The sequence below is a fragment of the Protobothrops mucrosquamatus genome, unplaced genomic scaffold (assembly GCF_001527695.2).
Source record: "Protobothrops mucrosquamatus isolate PMUCROS unplaced genomic scaffold, P.Mucros_1.0 scaffold27, whole genome shotgun sequence".
Classification (NCBI taxonomy): Eukaryota; Metazoa; Chordata; class Lepidosauria; order Squamata; family Viperidae; genus Protobothrops; species Protobothrops mucrosquamatus.
Genome location: NW_015386412.1, coordinates 980,156 through 994,128, shown reverse-complemented (window position 1 = coordinate 994,128; position 13,973 = coordinate 980,156). Strand labels below are relative to the sequence as shown.

The 13,973-nt window shown below is 50.8% G+C and overlaps 2 protein-coding genes across 2 annotated transcripts in view; one reads left to right on the top strand and one right to left on the bottom strand.

Annotated features, from left to right (window-relative positions):
- Positions 1-1,212: 1,212 nt before the first annotated feature.
- On the top strand, positions 1,213-3,802 carry CCNB2 (cyclin B2). Its single transcript, XM_029283150.1, is given in 5 exon segments — positions 1,213-1,485; positions 1,926-2,013; positions 2,016-2,053; positions 2,775-2,886; positions 3,777-3,802. Coding segments are annotated over 5 exon segments (537 nt in total).
- The window catches only part of MYO1E (myosin IE), a 38,806-nt gene continuing 28,396 nt past the window's right edge, over positions 3,564-13,973 (bottom strand). Inside the window, exons 19-29 of the mRNA XM_015811017.1 lie at positions 12,678-12,822; positions 10,685-10,799; positions 9,768-9,937; positions 9,008-9,153; positions 8,337-8,483; positions 7,721-7,878; positions 7,532-7,624; positions 7,473-7,475; positions 6,689-6,890; positions 5,287-5,456; positions 3,564-4,550 (exon numbers count right to left, since the gene is read on the bottom strand). Of these exons, the coding sequence (XP_015666503.1) occupies positions 4,474-4,550; positions 5,287-5,456; positions 6,689-6,890; positions 7,473-7,475; positions 7,532-7,624; positions 7,721-7,878; positions 8,337-8,483; positions 9,008-9,153; positions 9,768-9,937; positions 10,685-10,799; positions 12,678-12,822 (1,426 nt within the window). The 3' untranslated portion in view covers positions 3,564-4,473. The remainder of the gene's footprint in view (positions 4,551-5,286; positions 5,457-6,688; positions 6,891-7,472; positions 7,476-7,531; positions 7,625-7,720; positions 7,879-8,336; positions 8,484-9,007; positions 9,154-9,767; positions 9,938-10,684; positions 10,800-12,677; positions 12,823-13,973) is intronic.

Here is a 13,973-nt window from a genome sequence, read left to right as displayed (position 1 = left end):
TCTTAAGGCAAATATCCATGAATTCATAGATTTTATGAAGATCCCTACTCTCGGGGGGGGGGGATTGGGTGGTGTTTTTTTTTTAGTTTTACAATTAATAAAGTTAGCTGAACCCATCTGCCTTTTGTGTTCTTTCTCAAGATTGATTATCGTATTACATAGGGTATTCTGCTATTAACGCCTATGCGGGGGGGGGGGTCTTTGGGTGAAGCACATTCAGGGACTTTTCCTGAATCCGGAGGCTCCCTTGACCCGGGTCTCCCGCTCCTACTCACGGAAAAGACTACAGCTCCCAGAGGCTCTTGCGCGAGGGCCGCAGTCGTGGCGACGCGGGACGAAAAAAAGCGACAGCCAATCGGGCGCGTCTCCTCCACGCGGAGTGCCAGTGGGGGCTTCCATTTGAGACCGAGGAGGCGGAAGTGCGCGGCGGCGGCAGCACATGGCGAGTGAGCGCGGCTGGGCGTGGCTTCCGTTGCTCGCCCTCTCCGGGGCGGGGCTGAGCACCCGAGGGGCGCTCGTTCGGGGAGCGCGTCTGGGGCGGGCTCACGGGCGGCTTTCTAGGGCTAGCCCGGTTCGTGCGGCGCAAGAAGGCGGACGGCGGACGGGCTCCGTGCCTTCTGGGGAGGCAGCCCTAGAGGCTGCGGGGGTCTCGGGAGCGCTCAGAGCCCCCTCCCTTGGAAGTGGGGGCGATCAGGAGGCGCTTCCCGTTGGGCTCCCAGGGCGCCTTTAGCGCGGCTGCCTGCTTTTGCTTCCCCCCTTTTGTAGCCCCCCCGTCCTCTGGCGAAAAGGCGCCCTGTTCCATCCCGAGGGGGGGGGCAGCCGTGCCAGCCTGGCCCCGTTTCTCCCCCCGCTCCCTCCTGGCCCCCGGCCTGCCTTTGGGCCCCCGCGGGTGCGTCCAGCGAAGCGGGTCCAGGCCGAGCCTCCTCCGAGGGGCCGCACTCCGCGCGGGGGTGCTGACGCCGCCGGCCGGGGGATCCGCAGCCGTGCAACGCCTACGCCGAGGAGAGCTCTGGCTCCCCACGGCTCCAGCCGGGGCCTCTCAGGGATCCCAGGCCGCCCTCGACTGGTTTCACCGTCAGTTGTGTGCTTCTCATCAAAGCTTTGTAGGAATGTATCTCGGGCATCTTCTCTGAGGTGGCTGTGCTGGACAGGGGAGGGAGATTTCCTGACTGCTGAACAGCAGAAAGCTCATTGTTCTAAGAACCATAAACAATGAGAACCAGTTTCTTTGCTAGCAGGAGGCTGAAGTCAGGCCTAAGTGCCACCTCCCGTAAGGAACTCCAGTTGGTTGGTGTGCCTCCAATGGTTCTGGATGCAAAATATGAAGAGATCTATGCACCGAGTAGTTTGGGTTTTGTTTACATAACCGATAGAGCATACAAGTCCACTCAGATTCGGGAAATGGAGCGGAATATCCTGAAAGAGCTGAATTTTGTGCTGGGCCTACCACTCCACTTTCTGAGGAGAGCAGCCAAAGTTTCAGAAGTAGGTCTTTCCCCGGCTCTTTGGGCATCGGGCTGAATTGGGTTCAGGATCAGATAAGGGCAGTGAGTGCCCAGAAGGTTGTTCTTACAGTCCAACAAAATTACTATTGGGGGAGGGAATAGGTGCACAAATACCAAGTCTCAGAGAGTCAAGCAGTTTCCTGAGCAGATTTGGCTTTTAAGCAAGGCAGCTTTGTACCTGCTTTACTTGAGGTTTCCAAATGGCTGGGGAGGAAGGCCTAGCAGAGTGAGGCTCCAAGGGGTAGCACAATGGGGGCAGGAATGGAGAGTGTTCTGAATCTGATTAGAGGGCCCCTTCAAGGCAGAAGTAGTAGGTACTTGAGAGACTCTAGGTCATGGGGTGCGCTTCCCCAGAGAAAAGCGCTCAAAGCCCACTCCGAGCCTGAAGACAGATGGTTGCCTTTGGTCCTTCATTTCCAGCCTTCTGCAGAAACATACCTGCTAGCAAGATATTTGATGGAATTAACTCTTGTGGACTATGAGAGGGTGCATTACAATCTTTTGGAGAGCACTGTCGCTCAAGGAAGGTCGTCTTGCAGGGCCAGTGGGTGAGTCTCAGCTGCAGGCAGGGCCTGAGGAAGCTTTGCACGCCCTTCCCCAAGGCTTCAGAGTTCTAGTGTCTGCGTCTTCCTCTCACTCCATGTAGTGGGGATCCAGAGCTCCACATATCTAACTGATAAGAGCAAATCCAGGAACAGGATCGCCCTGCACAGTTACAGGGCAGGATTTGCCTTGATCCTGTTTGTCTGGGACTCAGGCTATTGAGGACGTGGGTTCTGCTTAATGACTGTTAACCAGGATTCCCAGTAGTTGAGTGTGGGGAGGAGAGAGTCAGTTCCCCAGGCCACCATCTCTTTAGGGATGTTTTAGCTCGGTTAGCAGGTTGGATGGCAGACTGGACAAAAGAGCTTGCTAAGAAAAAGTTATAGCAGAAATCGGCAAGGCCCATATCTAGTTTGTTATGGAGACAAGACCTTCTCTTGCCTTGTGTGGCTGGCCCTGCTTCAGCCTTGCCTGGCCCTGGAGCTTCACACGCAGTTGGGGCTGTGCCTGCCTTGAGCCATAAAAGATGCTCCACGATGCTGTTACAAGTCTACTATCCTCAGAAGTGTCCGGTCAACCTGCCCCAGAGTGGCCCCATCCAAGTCAGCTGCACTGTCCCCCAAAGGCATCCCCATTGCTGACCCTTTTCAAGCCCTCACATGCACCCCTCCCCCAGCAGAGGGGGTCTAGCCTGCACAGGATTGTCACACCAGCTTCCTCTTGCAGAACCTCCAGCTCTGCTTTTATACTGGATACACGGAGGAGAGGCTCTCCCTGATTATGGGGCACCTGGCCAAAAATGCGGTGTGTCTTAATAGGAATCTTAACAAAACAAATTGTAAGTATCAAATCCTTTCATCCTCCAGTCTCTGAGCTGTATCCCTTATTCTATAGTGTATGGCCTTGCTAGCTAAGTAGGCAAGCAACCTGAAATGTAGACGTCTCCCTCCAAGACAAGTGAATTGCATTGCCCTGCTAAGATAGTGTTGGATTGATCTCTGAGGTCCAGCCCTTGTCCCTCAACCCCATCAGGCAGTCAAGGAGAAATACTCCAGCTTGCACCATTAAAGACTTAGCGTGTTGGCTAAATGAATCCCAGCAACTGTTGTGAGTGCCAGCCAGAGTCCACTGGCATCACCATCTCACATCACACGGGAGGTGGGCACAAGACCTGTGCATATAGGCCAGGATGTCATGTATTTATACTTAATAAAGACATTGCAGAGTTGCCAATATTTTACTCTGCCTTGAAAAACAGCAAGAGGGACTTCCTAATAAAGTGATTTTAAAGCTGAAGGCCTGTGTGGCATGGAAAACCACAACTGCTTCACAAAAAGTGTGTGAGGTAGCTCATCTCTTTCAATATCTGTCCCGAGTTGTAAGAGAATCTTTCTTGAACCAATAGGACTGGCCAGTCTCTCTTAGGTTCTGGAACCACAAAGCTGCCTTGAACTCCTGTCCCAAAAGGGCAGGGAGCGCACTTCTCACAGAGCCCCGCACCACAGGAATTGTAGTCTCTGTTTTTATTGATGGGAGGAGAGCAATTTAACCCACATGCAGAGGGTCCACGTCAGCACAGACCAGCTTTGGAAACTTTTCGTAATGCTGACAATTGTGTTACATTCCTATGATGAAGTACCTGGGCCCCAAATGATATTCCAAGCCACTTACTTATTGTGCACATTAATACGGCTTTGCCCTTGGCTTGTTTCTTTACATGTGCACCAGATGAAAGCAGTGACAAGAGTTTATAGCTTCCTTGGAGGCAAAAGGAGGGGGAGGTAATGCATAGATATAATAATAATAAAAGTCAGTGTGGGCCAGCCACATTGACTGACCAGATGAACTATTTGCAGCATAGAATACTGTTTTCCTTTGGTTCTGGTGCCTTTCTGGAGTCACAAGCATAGCTAGACAAGACAGTAGGAGAGAGCGTAGATGCACACAGACAGACGTGTCCACTTAGGAAAGGAAGAGGTGGCGCAAGATTCCCCAGAGAACTAGCAGCAGAATCTGCTTCCCCTGGGAAGCTGCCCACTGTGGAGATGTGCATAGAATGTCATTGCTTCGTTAGATAATCTGGAAGAAACAGCAGAACTAAAGGCACTTGAAAAATGAAACAAAATTCTTCTAAATCCGTCAGAGCACTTGATGGTTTCCAGAACTGTTTTTTAAAAAATAATGGAATGTAATTTCAACACATTCCTCTTTGCAAGAAAAAGAGTTAAATAAAATAAATAAATCCTTGGCTTTGTGGGCTTTGGCTTCTCATAAAACAGACTTATCCTCTTTTTAACCTCATGGAGGAACTGAAGCTGCATATTGTAGACTTTGCCTAGACCGGCAGCTTTCCACATCACTCAGAGGGTTGGAAAGCGTCTTCTCTGGCATCTTGGAACTGATCAAGGGTTTCTTAGGGTCAGAGTTACACCTTGGTCACATAATTATTCGGAAAAAGTCCTTGTTTGCCTCTTAATCGGCCTGTCCACCAGCCAGAGGGATCTGGAAAAAAGGACAGTTAGTTAGAAGAAGCTTTGCCTGACCCTAACCCCACCCCCACCCCCAGCCGCTTGTTCTGGTATTTCAGACCTAAGAAAATGGGTTGCAGTGGGACACAAGTAAGGGACATTTGCAAAGCTACAGTACCCAAAGTCATTTTTTCTTTGTCTATTTTTAAGATGAGAAAAAAAGCCATTTGGGGAAATATCCAAATGGAGGAGAGTAGTAAGCTAATCCAACATTAGGCCATGGAGTAAAAGGGATGACTAACTGGGCACAAGCAGAACGGAGATTTAAGAGCCCTGCCCGGTGTCAAAGGGAGCAAACGGCCCCCTTTGCCTTGGGCAGGCAATGCCTCCCTGAGGTACCCCCAGGGCGGAGGCAAAAGGTGCACCTTCTCTCCAACAGCCAACTGCTCGTTCGTGCATATTCTGGATGGGGCAGAGGTGGACAAAGGAGGGGATGCATTTCCTGTGTCTCAGCCAATGCAGAACAAAACACACTTGACCATTCTCTGAATATTCAGCAGTCTGAGTATATGAAAAAGATCTTGGCCGAGTTTATAGTATGACAAGAGAATTCCCATCAAGCGTCTGTTGCGCTGCCCTGGAATGTCGGCCAACTTGGAGGGCAGCAGGCAGCTCTAAAGGGCAAGAGGGCCACCTGTGCCCACCTCTCTGCAGCTCCTTGACTACCCCCTTGTGTGGTGGCCCCCCTGCAGCAGAAGGAGCAGCCTTACCTTGTCGGATGAGGTCAATGACGTCGTTGGCGTTGAAGCTGAGCTCGTCAGTGTCTTGGGCATCGTAGGCGTACAGTGCCCTGCACTGGGGTACCTGAGGCTTGGGCTGGGGCTGGGGCTTGGGTCTGCCCCCTGCAGGTGTGGGGCGGCTTGTCATCAGCCTACAAGCACTGTAGGGTTACAGAGGAAGGCCGTCAGGTTGTGGGACCAGGCCGAGTTGTCTGTTCCCACCCCCGGCAGGCAGTCTCACATAGGCGCCTGCACAGAAGGATTTAAATCTGAATTTTACATTTACTAGGGACAACCACGTGTGGTCATCTCTGCAGAGCATCCTTAGAATGCTTCTTATCTTGCAGAACACCAGAGATCCCGAGAGGAGAGGCACCACTGGGGAATCAGGGCTTCCACAGTCCAGATAGCTCCCCTGCAAGACTCTGCTTACCCGTAAAATGACTGGCCTACCTTATAGGGAGGACTAGAGGGCGCCTAAGGTGAGTTTACAAAAGCCAAGAGCTTTAAATGGAGAGTCGCTGTTGTAATTGGAGAAGGGGTCTCACCTGACTGTTTTTTTATCAAAAAATACAAGTAAAAGCATATGAGAGTTTCTGATGTAGTTCTGAGCCTTGGACTACAATGCCTATCAGTCTTGGCCACCGTTGCCTATACTCAGAATGAGGGTAGGAGATACTGAATGTTTCCAGAAGAAAGATGGACTTCCAGAAGAAGATGAACATACTGGACAGGGATCCATTCCATGACAACAGGCGAAGCAGGGGTGATTTCTCCAGAAGGGGTGTTTTGGTTTGGGCATTTACGGATGCGTGTGTGTGATGGGAACAGGGCGCATACTGCTGTGATGAGGGAGCTTCAGCACACGTGTGGCTCTTCTGAACTTTAAACAATCATGCACAACAGGCTTCTCTGATATAAAAGAGCCTTGAAATTGAAGCTCCCAGCATCTATTTTGGGCGGGTCTATTCTACCAGTCAAAGGATCCAGGCGTAACAACGTTCCTTCGTTTGTTGATAGGTTTTGGACACCCTGCAAAGGCATCTGGGCTACAGAATGCAAAGATGCAGCCAAGGGCTGCGTTTCCTGGGGTAGGGGGGAAGGGCAGCCTCAGCTCAGTGGCAAAGCAATGAGATGGCTTCCCCGGGCTCGGGGGGGGGGGCGCTGATAAAGGTGCCTGGCATGCTCCCTTCCTGGACCAGGACCAGCTGAACAACCCTGCCAGCGGGAGGCAGGCAAAGCAGCAGTCGTCCCCCCCCCGGCCTTCCCCCAGACTCCAGAGGAGAGATGGAAGGTGCAGCAACCCTCCAGCCCAGACATTTGTCTCTTCACACAAACAAGCAACCATTTCATACAGAGGAGCTTGACCAAACCAACATGGCACAAGGCTTACCCGGCAGCCCCTTGCTCAGGCACTTTGAGAAAATCCAGGCTGCTGGGCTGTTGGGATACCCTTCCTGGTCCCCCCGAGACCCGTGGCAGTGGTGGGCACACCACGGAGGGGTGCAGGTTCTTCTGAGTGGCTCGCTGGCCTGCTGCTGGGCCCGAAGGATGCAGGGGGTGTTGCTGGAGCTTGATCACCCCATTTTGTACACCTGAAAGGATTTCAAGATGAAAATGTTGAGGCCCTATGGCCCCTCATGGAACGGCTTCCCTGGAATTTCTTCCCAGATGTGGGGTTCAACTGCCAGGCTTTGGAGCAGAAGGGGGGCCCCCACCTTCATGGACTGGCTTTTTGCCACTAGGCAACAGGTGCCGCTGGGACTCCCGGCCACTTGCATTTAGTGCGCAGCTACCCCCAAACTTGAAGTCTCCCTGTCGTCACTGTGTCTGGAAGTCTCCTCCAGAAGTCTCCTCCAGGATGACACGTGGCATGAATCCAAACTGCTTCATTTGGCTTGTGCTTTACTTATTGCACAAATCCAGCCATCGTGGCTGATACAACAGATCCAGGTTAAAAACCAAACATGGCTCAGTGCCATCATTTAGAATCCATTGCTGATTTTGACTGATGAGTCGGACAGGGCGAGCCACCTTCAAGTCTCCTGTCCACCACAGAGATCTGCTTTGTGGCAACAGAACGGGGGAGATCTTGTCATCATCTATTTCAGCTGCCCTGTGCAGGAGGGATTTTAAGTGCTCTTCCCAGGATAGTGATTAGGGATGGGAGAGAGAACAGCCTGTGGGGACCAAGGATTGGGAGCAGGTTCCCGAAGCATACCTTCTGAGAGCTTACCGGGGGGCGGAGGAGCAGTCCTCATCGGATAGTTCTGGCCAGGCGTTTTGTTGGGAAGTCCTCTGGGCTGGCTCACGCCCCTTTTGGTGGGCCCTGCAATGCACCCCAGAATTCAATCCAGCAGTGACCATCTGCACCTGCCACCAACCCCCCCCCCCCCTTTCACCACTTCTGGGTGTTTGTACTTACGGGCGTTCCTTGGGAGTCCAGGCCCGATGCTGACCTGCAGCACTTTGTTGCTTGGCCGGAGAATGGCCACATCTCCCTGACCTTGGCTGAACTGCACTTGGCGAGAGCCCCCAGCCTTCCACGGCCCCCAGGTCTCTTTTTTCAGTTTCACCTCAAGTCTGGCAGAGAAAGGCAGAAGAGTAGGTGACACACCGAAGGGGGGAGGAGCAAGAGTCTTCCCCCTGGATGTGTCTGCTTGGGGCAGGATCCTTAAGGGCACCGCTGGGATTCCTGAGGCTCTCCATCTCTGTGGGAAGTCTTCGCTACGTCTTGGAAGATGAAGTGGCACTAAGAAGATGCGCAGACACGGGCAGACATAGAGGAGGAAGCTCAGCAAGTAGCACATCTGTCTCTGCCCACAGGAGGTGGGCTGTTGACAGAGCAAGTGTGATGGATGAATTTGCTGCCTCAAGCAAAGCTAAAAATAGCGTCTCTCTCTGTATCTGACCATCCCACGCAAAGGATTTCAGCAAAATGTGTCCTCCCCCCCCATTCCAATGCAAGTGAGGAGGGGGGACTCCCAGGGCGCAGCTGACAGCCTCGCCTTCAGGGGGCGCCTCGTGCAGGGGCTACTCACGTGTTGCTGAACTTCAGGGGGAGCCGTCTCTGCGTTTTCTCCTCGTAGCGCTTTGACAAGAGGCTCAAAAACTCGGTCTTGAAGACAGACTCCAGGAGGCTGTCGTACTCTTGCTCGTGTAGGACAAACAGGTCGTCCTGCAGGGTGCTGGGAAAGGCAGTTTGGGGCACCTGAAAGTCAGAGCTTGCCTCCCCAGGGAGGAGAATTCTACGCAAACGTCTGGCTTTGACTCTAACTTTACAGTAGTCTGTAAGTTACTTTAGTGTTACAAATAGAGGGGTTATAAAAAGCACCTTTAAAATAGCATTAGGGCCAGGTAGTCTGAGTATTTCAGTAGCAAAACACAAAAACTCCATTTTAACTAGTTTTGCAGCATTTTTTCAAAAAATAGTCAGATTATTCAGATGCCTTTAAATAAGCAGATAGTAATGGTAACTTTTGTCAGAATATCAGGAGCTATAATTAATCATTTTAGTTCATTAAATCAGAATCCATGATTAAGTAGACTTTACCCAATTTCTGATTAGTATAGTGTCCTAATTATATGCATCCCATAGTCACCCTTTGCAAGGGACGTAAATGGCTCGCCAAGCCCTGCCCCTCTGGATCCCTCCGGGTCCCTCCAGCCAGGTCCTTCCTTCCTTCCTGGCAATTAAGGCGGCAGCCCTGACCTGAGTGACACAGAGAGGATCCGCTCCACTTCGATCCGTCGCTTGAGAAGCTCCTTCACCAGGCCTTTCTCTGGTCCCTGCTTCACCTTCTGACGCCCAATCAGATACACACATTTAGGAGAGAGGATGAGGTCTCGCTTGATGCCCTGAAAGGAGGAGGGATCCGTGGCTGTGGCTTTGCCCGCTTCACCATCCCGAGGCGTCACGTAGAGAAACGCCAAGATCTTTGGGAACGGGGTCCTATGACTGGGGTACGTTGCCCACACCGGACCTGAGGGCCCTCCGTTGTTCTTCCCTGCTCCTGGACAGGATTATCAGTCACAGCACTACAATCCACATCCTGGCTTGTGATAACCATTTTACTAAGCCCACAAATTGGCCCATCCGCACACGGCCTTTGGCCAGATGCAACGTCGTTGTGGATAGGCATGTCTTAGAGCAGGCATGTCAAACTCGTGATGTCATGTGACGTCGCGCAACGTATCGGGCCGGTTTTGCCATTGCCAGCAATGGGGTGGGCACGGCTTCCATGTGATGCATCCGGCCCGCGGGCCGGCAGTTTGACACCCCTGTCTTAGAGGGAACGGGTCTGGTGCACGACAGGAGCTTGCACGGACAACAGCTTCCCATCCTAAAGCACAGCTCCTGGATCTCAGGGCTCCAGAACAAACAGTTGGCTTGTCTAGCTGGGTCACCCGGCCTTCAAGAAAAGCCTCACCTAAGTGCGAACAAAGGCAAGCGAGCCAGCTCACTTATCTACCTTGAACCGCCTGTCGTATTTGGTGACAGTGTCAGCAAAATCAATCTTTTCACGCTTGCCCACGAATTGGCGAAGCTCCGGATGGTCGTCCATGCCAATGTAATCACCCACAAAGTTCCTGTTGATGCTATTCCGCCTTCTCTCCTTCTTGTTCAGCAGCAGGTCAGAAGCTTTGCAAGGGGAAGAACAATGTTACTTAGTGATCCCAGCGAGAAAAAGGGAATTCTACCAGTTTCAACCTCAGAAACTGACAATTAGTTGTCGGGGCTGAACTTTGAAGAACTGGGCCTCCATTCAGCCATTGCATGTGAGATCTGGACTTTGTCAGTCCAAGTTGGAGAAACCTGGCCGTGGTCCCTTCTCAAGCCTACTTCCTAGCTTTCCCAGAGAATATTTGTTTCCTTTATGGCTTCTGCTTTTCTGTTTCCAGCTCTTTTATATTTAGATCAAGTAGCCTCTGATAACAGAATTGGGGTGGAGCTTCACCCTGTACTTAAATGGCTACTTCAGGCCTTTGAGGATCAACTGCTTGATTGATTGCATTTCTATGGCCACCCAACTCAAACAAAATGATTCTGGGCAACATACAAAGTGTCAACAAGAAATATGACCCCCAAAGGAAAGCAGCACGGTGTATTGAAAGCCAACTGAAAGGTAAAATAGCAGCCAGGCTCAAATAGGCTGCAACTCAACCAGGTTGGGGATCGCTCATCTGGAACCACAGTCCTGCGGAGAAAGCCAGTCACGGCTGCCTTCCTGAAGACCTGCTGGGTCGGGGCCAGAGAGGAGCTAAAGAGGATGGTGAAGACAGCTGGGTGGCTGAGAGAGAGAGGGACGGGCAGCGTGCACAGCCGTTCTCTCACTTCTTAAAGAAGATCCCCATCAGTCTTATTATGTACAAAAACAATCACAAATACCTTCTTCTCTCATTTGTACGTATTTCTTCCTTGCGATGTGTTTCCTCCAGGCCTTCTGGATGGCCCGTGCATAGCCATCATATTTTCGCTCCCTCATTTCCTCCAGCAGAAATAACTGCAAGAGAAAGAGAAGCCTTTTTGCTGGTCCAGCACTTCCGTCCTGAGGCTTCCTGGGTGCTGCCCTCTGGCTCAGCCGAGAAACAGGAGGCGGCAAAATCCCAAGGAAGGAAACTCGGTGACAGGACCACAGGCTGCATTTGATGCAGCTTGTCCAAAATTCATGGCGCAATCACTTTCCAGAGAAGAGGCAAGGATGCGGGCAAAGCAGGGATCTCTTGTAGGAGATCTTGGTACCATTCAGAAAGGCAGATAGGCTTGATCCCCAGGTCCTCCCTTCAGCAAAGCCGTCTGGATGCTTTCTGGAGATCTGCCTCTTGAGAAGAGCCTTTGGAAATCTCCTCCTCCTGCTCCGAGGCATCTCAAGAAAGTTATACGGGAGCTTTTTTTGTTCTGTTTGGTTTCAAAAGTAACTATTGGTAAACAGACCGAGGTCATTCTGCCAAATTTAGAAAATACAGAGCAATTCAGGAAGTCCTTAGATAAACTGAGATTTATCTACTTTAAGGAAAAGCATATTCGTACTTAGTAGATAAGAGGAAGTTATTTGGGGGGATGGAAAGCCATTGCTTTCTAAGCCAAGTCGGAGGTGCGCTGCCTCCAGCCAACCACGAGGCCGCATCCGTTTTGCATGGACGCTGCTGAAGTTCTGGTGCTGCCACTGAGGGGGGCCCACTCGGGATGCTTCCTAGGATGAGCTGGCAAGTCCTGCAAGGGCAAGCTAGTGAACCGTAGAGACATTGAACAGATTTATCAGTCTTGGGCCTCCCTGGCTTTTATTCAAAGCTTCCATTCAGAACCGCCAAAGAAGAAGCAACAGCCTCACTACTGGAATCGGAGCACCTTTTGCACAAAAGCTGTCCCGGGGTATGTGTTGGGGACCTGGGAGAAAGCCTCACCCGTCCATCTTATCCCGCAGTTGTGCCTTAATTGGCACACGGTCATCTTTCCCAGCTGACTAAGTCATGGAAATTGTGGCCTGGCACATTTGGATGTGTCCTGCGGAGGACAGCCATCTAGGAGTTTTAAATGGCCCGTCACATGGAAATGACGAGCTGTGGTCAGCTTTCTTCTTTCTAAACAGTCGCTGCCTCTTCCTCTTCCAGGATTTCCCGTTTGGTGGCTGGCAGAACATCCTGCTGCCCCAGCAAGGTGGTTTACATGGTTCACTCCCAGCAGTTGCACTAATTGCCCATCCAAGCAGAGCTATCCCTCTGCCGTGAATAAGGTTCACCTCAGACACACTTCCAGTGTCCAGTGGCAGGGAGACCAAAAGAACTTTGGGGACTTTTTAATGAATAGAATTGCTTGGTTTCCATTGCTGTTCCTTCTCAAATCAGACCCTCCCAGCCCACTCCATGGAAGAGAGACACAGTGGAGTCACGCTATACATTAATAAAGCCACAACTGGCTGGATTCATACAACATTCCAAGCCCAAAGTATCAAAGCTCTTCATGGCTTGTTGTGTTATGTGAACAAGGCCAGTAATTGTACAATCTTTGCGGTCTTATCATCAACTCTCTACGGGAAATTGGGAATTGTCTCCTCTTGGGCACATGTGCCAGAGGCTGACTCCCAATTCAAATGTTTTGGCCCAGGGGAATCCTGTTTCCATCATGCACATCGGGGAAGCAAGGGGAAAAAAAGGGGAGTTGGGTATTGTAAGGCAAGGCCAGTGGGACCTGGCGCAGAGTGCCCTGTGCATATCTGTACCACAGCTCATCATTAAATGGTATGAGGGCGGCACACGGCAGAGGGATCTCAGAGCCGGACTACATTTCCTGGGGGTGGGGGAGGAGGGAGAGGTTACCGGATGTCTCCGGAAGGCTAAAATGGAAGCGGGTCAGAGAGGGGCAGCTTCAACCTGGTACTCACGGACTCTGGTGCTTTGATGAAGATCTTTGTTCTGCCAAGCTGGTATTGGTCAGGATCCATGTTGACAGACTGGAGCAGGTACAGAACTCCCTGCCTCTCCTCCCCCTTCCAGGAAGGCCAGGTCTCGGGGGTCAGGATGGCATACCTTCAGGGAGAGACGCGGCACGCTTAGTCGGTGGCAGCCCCTGGGGGGGGAGACCCTGTGAATGGCTCCCAGGCTTATTTCCTGAGAAGGGGGACCTGCCCTTTTCACCAGAATGTCTGATGTGGGCAGAGTTGTGTATGGGAGGATGGACCAATGGTTTGAATCCATTTGTCTTGCAGTTTCTCCAAAGCTTTACTTTTAGGAGGCAACAGGGACCTTCTGGATCCTTTGGACCACAGATCTTTGCCATCCACCACGTTGGCCAGGGTTATCCGGACAGACCAGAATATCTGTCAGGCATAGGCTGTCTCTTCCTAATCTTCATTAAAGCAATAAGGTGCTTAAACTTTTTGAATTATGCAGTTATGACAGTCATAACTGCGTAGTTCAAAAATTCACATGGACTGAATGTAGGAATTATCTTAGTGTCACCACTAGCCAGAGAGGGGGAAAGTGACTCACAGGCTCCGGGGACAGAATCGCCTCGTCTGCTCTCTGCCCAGGCTGGCCATCAAGGGCCAGGCGGGGGGGGGGTTTGTGACTCTTGTCAAAATGAGGCTGGATTATAAATCTGTTATTATGATGGGAGATTGGAATGGAGTATTGGACTCAAGAAAAGACAAGAAAGGTTCCTGCAAAGCTTTTAATTCAACGTTGCCCAAAACTTTTTTTGACTTGAAAGAAGAACTGGAGGATATATGGCGGGATAGAAATATGGATGAGAAGGACTACACTTTTTTTCGGATAGGCACCAATCCTATTCGAGAATTGACTTTTTTTTGATAACTAATGATTTTCTTTCTAGGGTGAAGAAAGTTAAGATTTTTCCTAGGACTTTGTCGGATCATAGCCCAGTGTAGATGGAATTATGTCGTGAAGAAGGAGAGAGAAGATCTTGGAGATTGAATGAAAATTTGTTTAGATATGATATAAATGTGCAGAAGTGTAAGGATGATTTGAAAGAATTTTTTTTATTAAATAGGCATAAAGGTACTTCGATTTCAACAGTTTGGGATGCTAGCAAAGCTTATATGAGAGGTATTTTGATCTCTATGAATACTGCTTATAAGAGAAAACAAGCACAAAAACGAAAAGAACTAGAGGAGGAGATTAAAGTGAAAGAACAGGCTTTTATTTTGAACCCATTGGAT